The sequence below is a fragment of the Mangifera indica genome, chromosome 9 (assembly GCF_011075055.1).
Source record: "Mangifera indica cultivar Alphonso chromosome 9, CATAS_Mindica_2.1, whole genome shotgun sequence".
In the NCBI taxonomy this organism is placed as follows: domain Eukaryota; kingdom Viridiplantae; phylum Streptophyta; class Magnoliopsida; order Sapindales; family Anacardiaceae; genus Mangifera; species Mangifera indica.
In genome coordinates, this window is record NC_058145.1 from 12,992,316 (window position 1) to 13,010,086 (window position 17,771).

Consider the following 17,771-nt stretch of genomic DNA (forward strand, 5'->3'; position numbering starts at 1 on the left):
CTCATGTTCATTGGCCTCTTAGTTATTTTTATTATCTTTTACTGTTCTTGTTTTGCGATCCGTGGGTTTCTTTCTTAGAGGTAAATAATAGTTTTTCTTGTATTTTTTCAAAATCATTATTTGAAATTATATATTAATTCTTTATTTAAATTTAGGCCAAATCTTGGAGGGAAATGTAATTACTGCTAAATTTTTTTATGACACACATTTTATATGAAATAGTTTACCAATAAAACTATGTGTACTCATTTTTGATATACAATTTGTATACACAAATGAGGTGTTATCATGTGATTGAATATTTTTTTATCATATGATGACACATGTTTTAAAATCACCTAATTATATGATGACATATTACTGTGTACATAAATTATGTATAAAAAATAGGTACACATAGTATTGCTCATAGTTTACTATCCATAGATTTTTTAAATGTCACAACATTAACTCAATAATTTCATCATTTACTTATACATTATCAAATGTGATATAAATGATTCTATTTCATTTATAATTGTAACATTGAATATTCAAACACTCGAAATATAATAATTTTGTAATAATTACCAATTAGAATTCATTTAATAACAAATTACATAAATATATCTTAAATTTTGATTATTATATATCTGTAAATAAAAAGTTAATTGAAATAACTTTATTGAATTAACTATGTTCATTTAAAATATCATATCTTAATGTGTTCTTAGAAACTCTTTTTAAAGTATGTCGCACATTATTTTGCATAAATTATTTTAAAATTATATCACAAAATTAAATAAAAAAGTTGATTGATTGTAACAATATACCTTACTATATATTTTCTCATGTTTTGTAAATCCAGACATCTTGATCATTTCAAAAATGTATAGACTAGTAAAAAAGTATCCAGACAGTGGTAGATATATATATATATATATATATGATAAAAATATATAAAGAAACCTAAAAAGTGATATTCTTTTAATATCCCATGCCATTAGTGTAATATTTGCAAGAAAATTATAGTAAATATTTATATATGTATTGGAAGTAATTGTTGGCAACCGCTACTTGACGGCGGTTACTCTTCAATGATCGGCAATTGATTTTTTGTCTTTTTGATAATGTAAAAAGCAGGTCGTGTCGGGTCAATCTTAGACCCGACATGACCCACTACAAATGTGGGTACCGACCTGAATGGCTAATTTGTGGGCTGTACCTGCCTTGGGCCGGGCGTTTTTTTGAACCATTTGCCACCTTTAATGGGAACTATCAAATAAATAAACAATTTTTATGTTTTGATAAACGTGATAATTATTTAAACTTGTAACATAATTTACCGCGTTCTAAATCTGTTGTCCATATCTGAATATCCTTGAGAAGAAAGATTACATGATTACCTCCATGCTTTTATCGCATTAATAATTAAAAAAAGGCCAAATGCTTGTCCCACCCAAGGTTTGATGCAAACTTCTTGTCACACTCTAACTATAAAAAACGCAAATACTATTACTATTAAAAATAAAATTATCCTTTATTAAAATATTTAAAAAACCTAAAAATTTATCATATTTTCTCTTTTTAAATTTAAAAATCTAATAAAATTTTCTTTACCCAAGATTTGAAAAATCAATATTTTCTCACAAGGTTTTTTACTATCGTTGTCGACAACATTCTCTCTCCCTCCTAACTTTTTATTCAGTCGCATTATATTTTCAATTATTATTGATTAACAAAAATGAATCGTTCGTTTTCAGACAAACAACGGTCTTCATCAGTAGGTAATTGTTGAAAATAGAGTGAGACTAAGAGAGAAACCAAGAGAGAGAAAATGTCATCGTTGTCATCATCGTCTTTTACTGTCGACAGTTTGTTAAAAAAATCATAAAAAGTTAAACTTTGAGTGAAGGAATTGTTAGTTTTTAAATTTAAGAGTGAAAATATAATAAATTTTAATTATTTTAAATAATAATTGTATTTTTTATAGTAATAATTAAATTTAATAAATAGACAAGTATTTATATTTTCGGTAATTAACAGATGGGAAGTTGCATATGCATTAAACCTTGGTGGGAAATAGTCATTTGGCCTAAAAATAATTATAAACGATTCAAAAGCCAAAAAGCCCTCTCTCGTTATGTACATGAGCTGATAGTGATGAGCATCTTCAAAGCCAGCATTCCTCATCAGAATTGGAGTCTAGATCTGCGATCGCGATACTCGTGCGTACTTGTTGAAAATTAAACTCACAAATGTAGCAGGCCGGCCGTTGTGGCTGAACTTTATAAACTAACTGTACACACAAAAACAGAACGAGAAAAGTCTCCGGTGTAAAACGCATTCAGTTGATCTCTAAGAAGCCTTGTAACACCTAACGAAACGAAATTGTTCCCCCCTGTGTCATTCATGAATAGACGTCCTTTACAGGCCACAGTCACCGGTGAATTGGGGGTCTCATTCTATTCCTTCTTCAACTTTGCCGTTTTGTTTAATCTTTTATCCTTCCCTTACTCTTTTTCTTTTTTTTTGTTTATTTTTGTTTTGTGGTGTGAAGTAGTTGACGGGCCATGGCCGCAGCATTGGTGCCGGAAACTGGATTGAGAGGGAAGAAAGTACGGCAAATGATCTTTGCTATTTCTGGAATTATGACAACTCTTGTCAGCTACGGTCTATTACAGGCATGTTGTCTTATCAGATATCTCTCCGTTTCTGACTTGTATTGTGTAATTGACAGTTAAGTTTGATTTATTCATTCGTTTGTGTAGATTTTGAATGGATGAATAAATTGAGCAAAATGTGTGAGTTTTAACGGCTCATAATGTTTAATACAATAGTATTAAGAATTGTTAGGTGGAAATGTAAATTGATTGTATAAATTACTTGAAAACCAATAACCATCGATAATGGTTGACTGAATGATAAGAGTTTTTAGAATCTCTGATATCAGCTTTTTACTTTCAAGAACAGTAATGTGAACTCAGGGGATTCCTTTAAATTCCACCCCCCCCCCCCCTTTTTTTTTTTTTGCAGGAAAAGATAATGAGAGTCCCTTATGGGGCTAACAAGGAGTATTTTAGGTACTCACTATTTCTTGTTTTCTGCAACCGCCTTATGACATCAGCTGTCTCTGCTGGATCTTTGTTGGTAAATTGCTGTTTGTTAATTTAACTTTTAGAAATTTTATATTTTGGGATTGTCCTTGGGGATTGCATGTAGGTTCATTTAGTGTATACTGGTGGTTCTGCTTCTGCATTTTAGTTGGATAGATATGAACTGAGACATACATTGCAGACAGTTGTGGGGTGATTTGAAATTGAATTTGTATTTCTTTGTAATTTTGACTCATCTTTGTTTCTCTTCTAGGCAAATAAAAAAGCCTTAAATCCTGTTGCTCCAGTTTATATGTATTGCCTTATATCCATCTCAAACATTCTAACCACAACGTGTCAGTATGAGGTAAGCCTTGTCTTATTTCAGCCTTCCTAAGCATGATATTCATTTCCATGCACATTATAATTGGCATGTTTATCTTTCAATATAAATTTGTGACTAATTAAATCATTCTAGGGGAACTTTTGTTGACCATATAAACTTGCTGCAGGCCCTCAAGTATGTAAGCTTCCCAGTTCAAACGCTTGCAAAGTGTGCTAAAATGATACCAGTTATGGTAAGTTGAATTATGTGCATCTAATCTGGATCACAACCATTTCATCCATTTTAATTCTTTTTCGTGGGAACTTTTTTAAGTTTGTTTCACTTGTTTCTATTATCCTTGTATCTCTTTCCTTTTTATTTCTATTTGTTATATTTTTGTTCATGGGTTACTTCTCTTCTTCCTGTTTTATAAATTGTTTGAGCTTTAGCAGTGTAGATGATCAGTATTGTGAGGAAATAGCTGGTCACATAATAGTTTTCTCTTCTTCATTCTCTTGTGGCCTTTAGAATGAAGCCGATTCTAAACATTACCTATACATAATGCTTATCTTGCAACTGAAAATTTTCCATTATACAAATTGTATCTCTCATTATAAAGATGGTTTCTATTACTGCCATCCTTTTTAAGAATAAGCAACATTTCATTTTTTTTTTTCTGTCTCTTATTACCAACTTTTAACTGATAAACTTCCCAGACTTATTTTTTCTCGCTTTTACAGATTTGCGGCACCATCATCATGCAAAAGAGATACAAGGGACCTGACTATTTATTTGCTTTTTTAGTTACACTGGGTTGCTCAGTATTTATTTTATTTCAGGTAATTCATTTGGTCCTCTAATTCTTAGTCTGACCGCCTTCATGTATAAGCGAAATCAGGCTTCTTCTCTATATTATTCCTTATTACAGAAATATCAGTTGTTCATTTATATGAGTATACTCACCTCACAAGTACTCAAAGTCGCTCTCCTTGTATGTTTTGAAGCTTTTTGTTTGTTTTTGGAGCTGTTTTTTTTTTTCCCCATTTTGCACTTGTTATTTTATTAGGTTAAATAAAACTCAAGTTACATCAGCAATCAGGTAAACTCATGATGATTGCAGCCTCCTTGTCAATCCTTATTTTCTTATAATAACATTTCAGACCTTGACAACTGAGAGTAGACAAATGGGTACTCTTTGTCACTTACCTTGAACTTCCTTGGTTGCATGATTAGTAGTTATGTATGTGAGACAAGCCGTTTTGACTAGAATGTGTTGTATTGTATGACTTGAAAAAACTTGAAAGATTTTATTTTCCCAATGATGGGCTGGAATTAGTCTCAATTACAAATAATGCTTTTAATCTACCTTGTCAATGCTGTCATTTTTTGATGCACAAATCTGATGATGGATTTGCATTTTTGTAATTAAATGTGGTTGGAATTCAGTTTTTAAGGAATTTAGGGATAAGCTCAATTTTTTTTCAAGTTTCATTCTTCCCTTTAAACTGTAGGCTGGATCAGACATTAGTCCTTACAATCGAGGGAGGGAAAACACTGTATGGGGTGTTTCCTTGATGGCTGGCTATCTTGGGTATCAACTTGGAGCTCATTTCTCTCTTCATTAGAACGCTATAACTTATTTGACTCAGTTTAAATTGCTAGAAATTTACATCGAGATGCTCACTCGTTTTGTCTTGACAGGTTTGATGGCTTTACAAGCACATTTCAAGATAAGTTATTCAAAGGTTATGATATGGAAATACATAATCAAATATTCTACACAGTATTGTGTTCTTGTGTTCTTAGCTTCACAGGTGAGTCCCCTGTGTACGCTAAATCAACTAAAACTGTTGCAGTTAACATATTAAATCTGGTGTTATTGGTTGTATGCTGATTTTTCGGTGATTGCTTCTCCGATTGTTGGTTTTGGGAAGATATGTTGGTATTGGATTTTATGAAATGTTTTGTTGTTTTATCTTATGTTGCAATTGTTGTTATGGGATATATATTATTCCTATCTAATATATTTAGAATAGTTATAATGAGATTTCATTTTTTGGAGCATTATATCAAGTACATTTTTAATTATATATGTACCTAGGTTTTCCAATTGGGTTTATAGAAATTTAAAGAATGTAATTCTTTCTATATATGCAGTTTTGTCTTACTTGGGTGGGAACATCATTCCCATCTTTACATGTCTTATTAAAGTGATGATATTGTATTGCTCAACTTATCGATCTCATATTCTTAATTATTTCTTCAAAAATCAATTGAAGGAAACAAAAGAGTAAAACCATGATGGTTTAGTTTGAATTTCAAGTTCGATAACTTTTTGGAAAATTTTAAAAATTTGATGGACAATTCCCAACTTGAAGATTTTTAAAATGTAAACCTTCCCGTGTGGCTTTACGGTAAGTCGAATTGTTTTTTAAAAGCCATTACTTGAACATGTGACTTATACATAAAATTTGTCAATGATTGAACTTTCTTACTAGATCTCTGTAATTTTATCAATTCATTTGCCACAACAGAAACTGATGAAAGATATCTTGAAACTACTTTAGGGCTGATATGAGTTGCCAAGAACACAAAATCATCACATTTGTATTTGTGTCATCTTATCAATCAGCTTAGGGAGCCTTGACATTACAATTGTTTCTTCTTTTTCTGTTTTTAGTACATTGGATACTCAAATTCAAGTAAAGATATTTTATGCTATATGCTTGATACAGTGAGTATTTTGTTGATGCTTAGAAAGTTATGGTGGAACTAATAATGATGATTGTTGATATGCTTTTTCTTATATCATATAAATAGTGTGTAAATCTATGCACCTTCCCAAATTAGGCCCAATTTAAAGTTTAAAACTAGTAGATGTCACAGTGGTAATTCTGTTGCCTCATGAACCTTATATTAAAGTGTGTAACTTCTAGAAAATCCTCAGGCTATATTTTATGAACCCTATATATGAGGGGTTTCATGTTATACTTTTGTTGTTTTATAAATTATCTTTTTATACAAGAGCTTCATTGGTTATGTTGGTGTTCTATATTAGAATTTAGTTGCCAATATTGTTTTCTTTATGGTTTAGGTCTAATACTAGAAGGACATCTACTTCCAGCAGTAGATTTTGTTTTTCATCATAATGATTGTTTCTTCGACATTGTGCTACTTTCTACTGTAAGTTTATCTTCTTGTTTTAACGATTATATCTTCACATCTATTACTAAATTTTGACTAGTCGAAAAAGACATGCATTTAGAGTGAATAAATGAGGGATTATCTGTTGCAGGTAGCTACCACTAGTCAGTTCTTCATTTCTTACACAGTTCGCACATTTGGTGCCCTCATATTTGCCACCATAATGACCACAAGACAGGTAAATAGATTTTTTTGACAACAAGATCTAAAGTCCTCCTGTTTTCCCCATATATGATGCTTTCTAATTATCAGTACCTTGTCTTCTCTTTGTTGTTGAAGCTGGTGAGCATCATGCTGTCATGTGTGTGGTTTACCCATCCACTTAGCTGGGAACAGTGGACTGGATCAGTAAGCCTTCATTCTCAAGTCTTGTCTTGAACCTTTTATTTAAAGCTAAATAACCCCATTTTTGTACTTTGATCAGGTTATTGTTTTTGGTTCCATATATGCAAAAAGCTTCTTCAGAAATGAACATAAGCCTCCACCTCCTGAGCTTCCTATGGAAAACAGGCAAAACGGCCCTTCTGATCCTGTGAAGGGGAACCTTTGACTCCCTTGATAAAATTCCTCAATATTAATCTTCTAGCTTAACAATCTTTCTCAGAAGTTGCGACCTCTAATTTTCAGTTGATAAGAGGAAGCTTAAGTTATAGGTTTAAAGATCCATTGGAGATTGTGAACTTGGAACGAAAGGCATGGCAGCAAATAGAGGTACAGCATTGAAGCTGATAGAGATTAACAGATATTTGATGACCCCTCAAATTTTCTGTAGAGACTAATTATGGATAGACAGAAACATTTTTTTTTTGGTTTTATTATAAAATTGTGTGGTGTTTGCGTAAAGATGACATAGAAAATGTACTAGGCATTAACACAATCAGCTTGGCTTTTTGGAACATTGCTTTTGCCTCTAACAAAAAACAAGATCAAAATGAGAGGAAAAACAATTCAAGCTTTTATGTTTCACTCAAAATGGTGTGTGCCTATTCATGCTATTTGATGCCTTATACATTTAGTGCAATTTGCCATGTAGAGTAATGCTTTAGAAAAAAAAATAAATCTTTACTTGAGATTGAAATTATTGTTGAGAATTCTTGTCACTATTTCTTGATTCTCTACTTGAAGCTTTTCTTTTTAGGAACTTTTATAAAATGATGTATTTTGAACTTGAATATAAAACACATTGCTTTGATGTCGAAATTGAGAATTTTAACAAAAACTAATGATAATTTATAATTTTTCTACACTTTAACCAATCTTGGTTGCATTAACAAAATTAACTATTTTTTATGATCATGCGAAGAACCATAAGCTCTATATTAATCTAAAGAACTTCCTCATAATTCAGCCATTTAATTTACTGTAAACCCAAGTTCAATCTAACAATTCCTCATCATATATCCTCAGGTTGTTTTCACTTGACCCTTGAGTATCAGCTAAATACAAAGGAACCCACAATGAAAAATAATTGATATAAGAAACAAGACAGGATATAAGAAACAAGAAAGAGAATAAGCCCAAAGTGGCTGCAGTTTAGTGGTGAAAATTCTACGTTGTGGCCGTAGAGAGCTGGGCTCGAATCCCAGCAGCTATATCATGGTTTTTTGTATTTTCAAACAAACAAGCTGAACTAATGGGAGCATGTATCTTCTAAAAAACATGAAGCATTAAAATTTTCGAATCCAGAATAAAAATTCCTTTACCAAGTTTTCAAAGCATGCAAAAACGCCACCAGAGTCGACCAAGAGAGCAATAAAGAGAGAGGGCGACACGTGGTGGATGTGTGCTACTAGAAAATGTGTTGGCGTTTGGTGTCGGAGTGCGTCAGAGGGCGGAGAGGTTAGGGGCAGCAGGAGGAGACGGATCCAGTTAATTTTAGAGAAGATCTAAGCGTTCTATCTCAAGCTCAACTGTTTTTGTTTTGAGGCTTTCTGTGTGGTGTAATTTATCTGACATGGGCCTTTAGTACTGTTTTGTCAGTGTTAAATGATGTATGAAATTGGCCTTGGCCAAGGCAAATTTGATTGGCCACTGAATTGGTAGCTCTGTTCTTGGGTGATACCTCTAAGGCCACAAAGATGGTGAATTCACTGAATTCTTTTTGGCTGGCCCCAAGGGCATCTACAACTAAGTTTGTCAACTGAGCATGCCAGTTAGATGAAAATTCTGTTAAATCCCATGTTAGAAAGCAATCAGCTCACTCATGGAACTGTCAAGTGAATATTGCTAGAGCCAAAGAAGGAACACTGTGATGGTATGGCTCTGAATTGTGAGGAAGCTCCTTTAGATGTTGACATTAAAATGGCAGACGGGTTGTGTTGGTCAATTATCTGTCTCTGTTTTAGTACCAATCAATATTTACTGATAAAAATATGATTATTAGTACATTCAAATATTTTTTCAATCTAAAAAATTATAAGATATGGTTAAATTTAGATTGAACATTCTTATAATACTCACAAATGTATTTCGAGAATATTCTAATTATTTTATTAAAATTACTTGATTTTGATAATTTGTGAATTTGAACATTCAAGTATGTTAGTTATACACCCATTCAAGTGTTAGGATGGTTTATGTAGTGTGAATGATGCTCAAATGAGTAGTTATGTGAATTGAACATGATGAGCAATCGCGCATTGGTGGTGCACGCTTGTGCATATGCAACGGTAATGAATAAAATCGTGTCTCCCAGTGATGAGAAATATGGCTTATGGTGGTTGTGACTGACTGAATGATAATGGGATCTTGACCGGAAAGAATCTGGACGGTGCCATTTGGATTAATGGAAAGAAATTCGCACAATTTGATCCAAGCTCATGACATATGAGATTGAAAACAATTCATTCGTAAAAACCATTTGGATTCATGGAAAGTAAGAGGGTTTCTTATAGGCCACTGCTCTATGAAGCATATCTATGTAATAGTAGCATTTAAGATCTGAATATCTCGAGGTAAACAAGATGCATATCAATCTAAAGCATGGATAGAAAAAATGTTTACAATCTGCAATGATCCTTTTACGGTCGAAAGCTTCAACAACCATGATCACAAGCTCTCCTTTTTCACAAATGCATCACTCGTATTCATTCAAAACAAAACCACTGCTGCATACACAACCAAGACAAAACGAACAACTTAGCAGCCTCACAAAACCCATACCATTTGTGAGCAATTTGAAAAAAAAAAAAAAAACATGATCCACCTGCTCTATTTCATCAACTCCATCTTAAGACTCCCACTCCAATTCCAGGCCTTCTACTTGTATTATATATACATACATTCATATATCTAAATTCATCATCAGCCAACACATAGAATATCTCAAATTCAATAGAATTCTCAGAGTGTCTCGTAGTCTCATGGAAAACTGCAACTCCATCTCTGATTCATTTAAGCCTTTACTCTGCTTGCTTCTCTTAGCTCTCACAATCAACTGTGCTTCCTCGGCTCGAATCCTTGATGAGGAGGAAACACCTGTTCCCACCACCGCACTGGGTTCACCAGCCGGTTCAGCTGGGATACCATTACCTGCTACCAATAATGCAGCCACTGGTCCGGCAGTGTCCAATTCAGGCCCTCACCATCCACTTGTTTTCTTCATGCATGACATACTCGGTGGGTCGAACCCGTCGGCTACAGCGGTGACCGGTGTGGTTGCCAACCCTGCAGTGAGTGGCCAAGTTCCCTTTGCTAAGCCTAATGGTGCAAACCTCCCAGTAAACAATGGGATTCCTCTCGACAACAACAATAATGGGATTGTTAACAACAACAACGTCCCCTTTCTCACTGGCCTTGGTGGGAACACTGCCAACGGGGTGGTCCAAAGCAATGGCAACAACCACTTCATTAATGGAGGATTCCAGTCCTGAATGGAGGCCAACTGTCTGCAGGGAGTACCCTTCAAAAGCTTATGTTTGGAACACTGACAGTGATCGATGATGAGCTAACTGAAGGCCATGAGCTTGGCTCTGGGCTTGTTGGTAAAGCACAAGGGTTTTATGTGGCAAGTTCTGTAGATGGGAGCAGCCAGACCATGGCTTTCACTGCAATGTTTGAAAGCGGTGGCTATGTTGATAGCCTCAGCTTCTTCGGAGTCCATAGAACCGCTGTGTCAGAATCTCAGCTTGCAATTATGGGTGGAACTGGAAAGCACGTGAATGCTAAGGGTTATGCGACTGTTAAGACCTTTCCAGCAAGCAACCAGCATAACACTGATGGAGTTGAGACATTGCTTGAGATTTCTGTGTATCTTACTTACTAGTTTCCAGACTGTTATGAATTGAAAGTGCCTGTTCCTTGTGTACCAAAAAAAAAAAAAAAACTCTGTATGAGAGTTTCACTAGATATATTTGCTTGTGAAAATTGTTGTGATTTTAATACAAAAATTTTAAAATTATATGACTAGTTTCGAATACACTTAAGTTTAAAGCAGCACTTGTTGTGAAATTCAACTAGTAAATCTTTATATTAAAAGCAGCAATTCTTGTGAAATTCAAAGCCTTTTACAAAAGGATCATCAGACTTTCAAGCAAATTGCCGAAGCAACAAAATAATACAATACTAATGAGTGAGATAGACGCTCAAGTGAAGAAGAGTTTCAACACCATCAGATGTGTGCTGATTGGTATGCTCAAGTTGTCCAATGGTGGCATACCCTTGTGCGTTTTCATATTTCTCAGTCCCACCAACTATAGCAACCTGTGCTTCATGTACAGCCGCGCGGTGAACCCCAAAGAAACTAATTGTATCTTCTTCATGTTCACCAAAGCAAGCAGTGAATGCCATGGTTTGGTTACTTCCATCCAATGAGCTAGCCAAAAAAAACCCCTGTGCTTTAGCAATTATTAAAGAACCTTGAGAATTAATATATAGAATTTCATGTTTGAAATATTCTTATGAATGTTAAACTTAGCGAAAATAGAAAAAAAGATTTGTAATTTAAGGAAATAGTTTGGAACTTACATCTGAAAAATATTGTCATGTCACTATTCAAATGATTAGCCTTAACACAGATCTTCTAAAAGGCAGAGTTTGGTGGCTGGTATTGATTCATGTTCTATCAATCTTTCTCATATTTTTTTTTTTTTTATTATTGAAAAATTAGTTCTAAACCGGGAAAATAGATCTTCCCACTCAAAAAAGAGGCGGAAACTTGCCGACCCTCCAACTCTCCTCACTATTCAGCGTCAGGTTTTTCAGTATCAGATTTTTCAGCATTAGATTGCCGGTACCAGTTTTTTCAACTAGAGGTTTTTCAACACCAGATTTTTCAGCATCAGATGGAACAAGCAATTGCTTAAAGATTGTAGGTGCATTATCAACTGTTGAGGGGAAGAAGATATCCATTCCAGTTTATGTTTAGTAAATAACCCATTTATTCATAAGCAAATAATAATAATAATAATAACAATTAAATAAATAACCTGCCATAGCTAGATAGATTTGTTGCATAGCCAGCATCCCAAGAATGCAATAAATCCATGTTAGAATTGACCATAATTAATAAAAAAGAAACAAAAACATTATGCAAGATGAAAGCTAGGAGACTCAGTGAGCCCATGACGGTGTCAGACAGGCATTTCTGTTGTGTTAAACCTCTAAACCCATGACAAAGTGATATATCAAAGCTGGAAGAAGGATATTAAACACGAAAGTGTGTCATTGTTCAAGTCTCCGAGAACTCTCTCGTATTGATAAATGTTCACAAATGTCATCATGAAGCTCATTTGCCGCTGTGAGGGGGTGGAAAAGTGGATCACCGAGGACAGACAAGTGCAACATCTCTTACACATGCGTAAGGTAGTGTACATTGGGAGGTGTTCGTGTTTATTTAAGTTGGAATCAAGAATCTTCCAAGGTGCTGTAAGGAATTGACACAATTAGGTAGTCTTGCACAAGGTGTGGGTTTCCCTTTAGCCAAGTGTGGTGTTGCAAGCCAAATCTTTGGATGTGTGAAGTTAAAATTTAGAAAGAGATGTGCACACATTTGAGTAGAGTGTCATAGCTCAATGTGAAATCATTGTGACATGGGCAACTAGATAAGAAAAACATACAAAATTATTGGTTTTGTATTAAGATCAACTGTACGGAGCTTCTTTAGCAATGAAAAATGTAAAAATAGAGTTATGTGTCATTCTAAGAAAGGGATTAAATTATTCTTGTATAAACTATTTAAGATTAAGATAAGACGAAACTAATGATCTTAAGTCTAAAAAATGTGTATGTAAGACTAAACCGTGAGAGTGGGTATACCTGGAGTGTCACACGGATAATTTTGCTATACCAAACCTCAAGCCTATGACAACATGCATACAGAAAAATATGGTTATTTATCCAATATACCATTTCCATTTAGTAATGAGTTTATACGGAACTGTTCATCCTATTGGTATATTTGCCACTTGAGCTATCCGTTGATATAGAGATAGATTGGCGGCTAACGAATGACGGTGTGCAGGCTTGGCCGTTAAATGCATTCAGGTTTAGGCTTTGGTTGAAAATCTAAATGCATTCTACCTTCTAAATTTTTTTCTAATGGGTTATTGTGAGGCATTATTCAAATGCACCATGGCCCATAATTCAAATCCAACCACTTCACTTGTATGTCAGACTACCTGATCCAATAAGGCCAATAATGCAAGTATATAAGTCAATATCCTTTCACACCTAATTTTCCAATTTAAACTACAATCTAAAACTTTAGACCACTCAATGCAAGATGTAGTTTGTGTCAATCTTTTCTTTTACTCGCTTTAGAAATTAGAATTTGGGGAGACATGTTCAAACTCCAGTAGGCTTGGAATATTTGTCCTTTCAATTTAATCATTAAGGGTCTTTATTTTTAGAAAGGAAATTGGTTTTCTTGTCTATCACAGTCAAACACGCAGTGATGTGGAGCATTAAATAGCATTTGTCACTGTAAGAGATGGGATTTCTTGTCATTTTGGTCCAATGATAACTATATATCTTAATCTAATATAGAAACATATAAAACTGGATCAAACTAAAGTTTAAACTTGAGTTTAGTTTGATTTAAGTAAAAACAAATTTGAATTTAAACTATTGAGATAGCTTTAAAGTTGTTTGAATTTAGTTTGCTTGAAGAAAATCAAATTTGAATTGAGTTTTAAATTATATTCAATACTAAAACGACATTATTTTGATATGTATTAATTAAAATTTATTATTTTAATCAATTCAGATCGAAATTTTTAAATTTATAAACTTGCAAGCTAAATATCCCTAAAATTTGAGTTAAAAAAATTTAATTCTCACAATCAAACTTAATCTCATTCGAACTAAACTCATTTTCAAACTCTAACCCTAGGTGCGGCATGTAAATCTGATTGCTGTGAGTGATAAATATTAGTTTTCAATGAAATTTCATCACTTAAATTTCAATTTTTTTTTTTGGGTATTTTGGAACTCTCTGGTTCTTTAAAATATACATAACATTTTAAATATCATTTTCTTTTTTGTCTTTAAAATACCGTCTTATCTATAATATTAAATATGGTTAGATGTCTCTAAAAGGAGATAAACCAAACAAATTATGTAGATATAATACCAATATTTAAACTTGAATATCGGCCCCCTCGATCCTTTCAATATTTGCCTAGCTTTTTCACCTTTTTCTTATCTTATTTGGTCAAAAACAATTTTGGGCATTCAATAAATTTACAATAATTCATAGCATGCATTTATGTGTAAATTATAAAGTAAAGGTGAAGCATAAAACGAGAAAAAAAAAAAAAAAACTTCTTAAAAGGTTGTCAAACATAGATTTCAAAAAATGCCCATTAGCACAAGTTTAAAGCAATCCAAGAAAACGTTAATGAAAATGGGAGAAATAGAACTCAAAGATGGTAAAGGCTAAAGTAACATGAGGAACTAATTGAATTCCTCCTCTCTAGTACAAGATAATAATAAAATTATATGTATTTATTTTTAAATATATAAAATTATATATAGATAATTTATTATTATATGATTTGATTATTTTAAATAATAATAAAATAATTATTTTATTTTATATATACTAAAAAACAGAAGCAGATAGCATTACTTTAAAAAAAAAAAACCATAATGGAGTAATTAAATTGTATAGATAATTGCCATAGATGGCGTGCCGACACAAATCACCAAAAATTGTCTACCAAAATAAGGGACGGATTTTCCTTAAGTGGACCCTTTTGAAGCATTTTCTAGGTGTTTTCTTTCTAGCCGTCCAAGATTTATAGTCAAAGAAGATAAATAAATAACTTTACTTGTTCACTTGCCAATATGTATTATTCCAAATCTCTTTATGTGAGTTTTGGAGATGATATATAATAATAATAATAATAGTAATAAAAAAATTTAAAGCATGCAGAAATATGAGAAGCATGGAAGGCCATGGGCGTAGCCCCACAACAATTGTAGCCAAAACATAAGTGTTCTTTGGTGTCATCATTTGGTTTATTGTGTGGAAGGAACATTTACAAGCAAAGGCTCAATTTTGATTTTATAAATATGCCTACCTAACTGTTTGTTAACTGAAAGTTTTTGCTTGTGATTTTGTGGGATTAGGTTTAGCCATAGTTCAGCAATTAAGCTTTGTCTTTCTTCTAATGTTTGGTTAGGGTTAGGTTGGTGTCAAATGTGGTCAAGCAGATAAACCACAAATTGAAACTTCTTTTTTTTTTTTTTTTAAATAAAGATGGAGCCATCAGAGCCGAATTGTTCTTTCAGGGTTAAATTAACCACTTAAGTAAAACTTTGGATTCAATAACCAATCTTATAATCACTATATTAACTAAGTTAAAAGTTTGATTTTAAAATATCTTTAGAGAAAACTTGAACCTTACATGAAATTTGGAGTTCTCTCTTTTATCATTCAAGTTAACTTATTCATGTACAAATTGAAACTTCATACATTTCCTAAACAACACTCTTGATATACAGAAACAGTGAAGACAAAGAGAAAGAAAGGGAGAAGTGTGATGCGTCTGTGTCCCATATCAGAAGCAATTCCTTATACTTGAGTACCCACCATTGACACCGCATGGCTTGTGTCTCCACTGGTTTTCACCATCATCACCCGAGGTTATAAACAAGAAGGCTGGCATCTTGCCGTAGAATATATTTTAATTAAGGTTCCCTAAAACGAGGTTAATTATAAACAAGAAGGTTATTCAGACGCCAGCCTACTTATGAGGATTGTTAAATATAAAGTGCAAGTAGAGAGTATCAAACTCTTCTTTTGATTTATTAAACAACAAATTAATATTGAGATTCCAATCCCTTAAAACGGTTTACAGAATTACATTACATATTAATTGGAGATTATTAATATTAATCTGTTGTTTAAGCGTCCATCCAATCACACAAACTGTAAACACACAGACACAAACACACCCTAATCAACTAATTAAAGTAAAGAAAGAAAGAAAGAAACCCTAGCTAGTTTTATTTTTTTACTTCGTCATCATCAGTAACTGAAGTTGGCCACTGGCAATTTTGACTATGGCGATGATGATGATGATGTAGTTGAAGTTGGCCAAAGCTGCGCATTCTTCACCCTTGAAACGCTTGCAAGCACGCCTAAAGGGGTCACGTTCCCGATGATCGTCACCTTCTTTGTCGCCAAATCTATGCTGAATGATGTCACTCCTGCACGCAATTTATGGCAACAATCTCCCTAAAATACGATAATTGGATTTTGTTTTGAACTGAAATAAATAAAATATGGCGGTGCCACTACTAATTAAAGACTTTGATCAGCTTGAATGCTTTTTCACTGAAAAGGGGTTTAGTTAAAGAATTTTGTCTGGTGATAATTAGAAACACACCTTCCATTTTTGAGATATGTTTTCTCACTTTTCCTTCACAGCCCTTGCAATGAATTGACACCCTCAAAACCACAACCTGCTGTTTCAAATACCCATAATCTACTTTGAACATGAGAGTTAAAAAGATAAATAGATAAAAGGAACAAAATCGGTTAGAGAAAGAGAGAGGAAATTTAGAAACCTGATCACGGGACTCGGGAGTTGCAGAGGACTTAATCAAAGCAGGAGACTTGTTTGCGCTTACATGCCGAGGCTTTGCTGTTTGATCAGCAGGAACCAACGCTGAGACACGATCAGATTCCGATAGCCAGTCGATGAAGGGTTTATCACTTAGAAGATATCGAGACGAAGCATTAGTACTGTTAAGATCATTTATGTCAGCTGAGCTTTTTCTACGTAAATCACTTTGCTTAGTTGAACTCTTTCTGCTCTTCTCGTGATAAGGCCGAGGAATTATGGGAAATTGTGATGAACATGGTGCATAAGTTTTAGAGCAATGGGTACGGCGGATGGAACGGTGGTTCACCATGCTCGAGCGCACGGCTGTAGAAGCCGGAGTTGAACAGAAAATATCCATTCCTTTCATGTTCGGAGAAAAGAAAAATAAGAGAATGAAGAGTGACTATGCTGAAAGATCTTCCTAATGAGGCCAAGTTATCTGCTTTTAAACTTCCTGGAAGAGAAGACTGATAAAAAAGCAGAAGCTAAAGGATCCACCAGAAAGTTTAAAATAATTACACTTGCTCGAAATGTGATTAATCTTTAAAAGCATCAACCATAATTATTAAGTCATAATTGTTTTGTTATTAAGCAGCATATAAAGAATTATTTGGCTAATCATATGTTTAAGCATTGCTACCTGAAAATCATTTCCCAATCATAAACTATGACTTTCATTTTCACTTAATTAATTTTGCTTAGAATCATAATTAATCATATTAAGCTAATCACTCCATTAATGTTAGTTAATTAATTGGCTTTACATGTAATATAAATTATTTTGATTTATGCTCCAGCTATATATGTTATATATTATGATTTTGATTGTCTTCTTCCTATAAAAAGTATGATAAGACACCCACAATTTCACCCAAAAGAGACAGTTTTTTAACGTAGCATATGATCCAGAAACTTTTATCCAAATAGAAATATTCATCTAGGCGTGACATACGAATATAATCGTGCATATAGTGAAAGTTAGAAGAGTTTGTTTCCTTGATGAACAAGCGCACCTGAATCCAGGGACGACAATCGACAAGACAAATATCAAAGTCAAACTTGTCATCCATCTTGTCTGTAAATAAAATTAAAGTTACTGAATTATGGAAGAAGAAT

At 33.4% G+C, this 17,771-nt stretch overlaps 4 protein-coding genes across 7 annotated transcripts; 2 read left to right on the forward strand and 2 right to left on the reverse strand.

Moving 5' to 3' along the window:
• Positions 1 to 2,115: 2,115 nt before the first annotated feature.
• Positions 2,116 to 7,562, forward strand: LOC123225149 (UDP-galactose/UDP-glucose transporter 5B-like). Of its 3 annotated transcripts, none has more exons than XM_044649020.1 (12): positions 2,116 to 2,436; positions 2,540 to 2,663; positions 3,016 to 3,129; positions 3,349 to 3,441; positions 3,587 to 3,652; positions 4,140 to 4,238; positions 4,911 to 4,990; positions 5,101 to 5,213; positions 6,494 to 6,582; positions 6,695 to 6,781; positions 6,883 to 6,951; positions 7,028 to 7,562. In XM_044649020.1, exons 2-12 carry the CDS (start codon positions 2,553 to 2,555, stop codon positions 7,151 to 7,153), a joined length of 1,047 nt encoding a protein of 348 aa, XP_044504955.1. In that variant the 5' UTR covers positions 2,116 to 2,436; positions 2,540 to 2,552; the 3' UTR covers positions 7,154 to 7,562. The 3 variants fall into 3 exon arrangements, with proteins under 3 accessions (XP_044504955.1, XP_044504954.1, XP_044504956.1); XM_044649019.1 differs by having other exon boundaries at positions 2,543 to 2,663; XM_044649021.1 differs by having other exon boundaries at positions 2,116 to 2,425; positions 2,543 to 2,663.
• A 2,613-nt stretch (positions 7,563 to 10,175) lies between these two features.
• LOC123224714 (dirigent protein 25-like) lies at positions 10,176 to 10,913 on the forward strand. The gene is given in 2 exon segments (XM_044648411.1): positions 10,176 to 10,460; positions 10,463 to 10,913. Coding segments are annotated over 2 exon segments (660 nt in total). The 5' UTR covers positions 10,176 to 10,205; the 3' UTR covers positions 10,868 to 10,913.
• A 253-nt stretch (positions 10,914 to 11,166) lies between these two features.
• LOC123226287 (dirigent protein 9-like) lies at positions 11,167 to 11,952 on the reverse strand. Its single transcript, XM_044650806.1, has 2 exons — positions 11,763 to 11,952; positions 11,167 to 11,459 (listed from the first exon to the last, which is right to left on the reverse strand). The coding sequence occupies exons 1-2, from the start codon at positions 11,950 to 11,952 to the stop codon at positions 11,167 to 11,169; spliced, it is 483 nt and encodes a 160-aa protein (XP_044506741.1).
• Positions 11,953 to 15,832: 3,880 nt separating this feature from the next.
• LOC123226397 (protein SODIUM POTASSIUM ROOT DEFECTIVE 2-like) lies at positions 15,833 to 17,138 on the reverse strand. 2 transcript variants are annotated; one of them, XM_044650910.1, is made up of 3 exons: positions 16,618 to 17,138; positions 16,437 to 16,512; positions 15,833 to 16,257 (listed from the first exon to the last, which is right to left on the reverse strand). In XM_044650910.1, exons 1-3 carry the CDS (start codon positions 17,020 to 17,022, stop codon positions 16,109 to 16,111), a joined length of 630 nt encoding a protein of 209 aa, XP_044506845.1. In that variant the 5' UTR covers positions 17,023 to 17,138; the 3' UTR covers positions 15,833 to 16,108. The 2 variants fall into 2 exon arrangements, with proteins under 2 accessions (XP_044506845.1, XP_044506844.1); XM_044650909.1 differs by having other exon boundaries at positions 16,437 to 16,515; positions 16,618 to 17,137.
• Between the last annotated feature and the right edge of the window lie 633 nt (positions 17,139 to 17,771).

Coding starts and splice junctions, on each gene's coding strand:
- LOC123225149 (XM_044649020.1), top strand. CDS start 2,553: ATGGCCGCAGCATTGGTGCCGGAAACTGGATTGAGAGGGAAGAAAGTA. Junction 3,130..3,348: donor TCTCTGCTGGATCTTTGTTG/GTAAATTGCTGT, acceptor TTTCTCTTCTAG/GCAAATAAAAAAGCCTTAAA. Junction 6,952..7,027: donor GGGAACAGTGGACTGGATCA/GTAAGCCTTCAT, acceptor TACTTTGATCAG/GTTATTGTTTTTGGTTCCAT.
- LOC123226287 (XM_044650806.1), bottom strand. CDS start 11,952: ATGGATATCTTCTTCCCCTCAACAGTTGATAATGCACCTACAATCTTT. Junction 11,460..11,762: donor TGAGGAGAGTTGGAGGGTCG/GCAAGTTTCCGC, acceptor TTAATTCTCAAG/GTTCTTTAATAATTGCTAAA.
- LOC123226397 (XM_044650909.1), bottom strand. CDS start 17,022: ATGAAAGGAATGGATATTTTCTGTTCAACTCCGGCTTCTACAGCCGTG. Junction 16,516..16,617: donor CTCCCGAGTCCCGTGATCAG/GTTTCTAAATTT, acceptor TATTTGAAACAG/CAGGTTGTGGTTTTGAGGGT. Junction 16,258..16,436: donor ACATATCTCAAAAATGGAAG/GTGTGTTTCTAA, acceptor AATTGCGTGCAG/GAGTGACATCATTCAGCATA.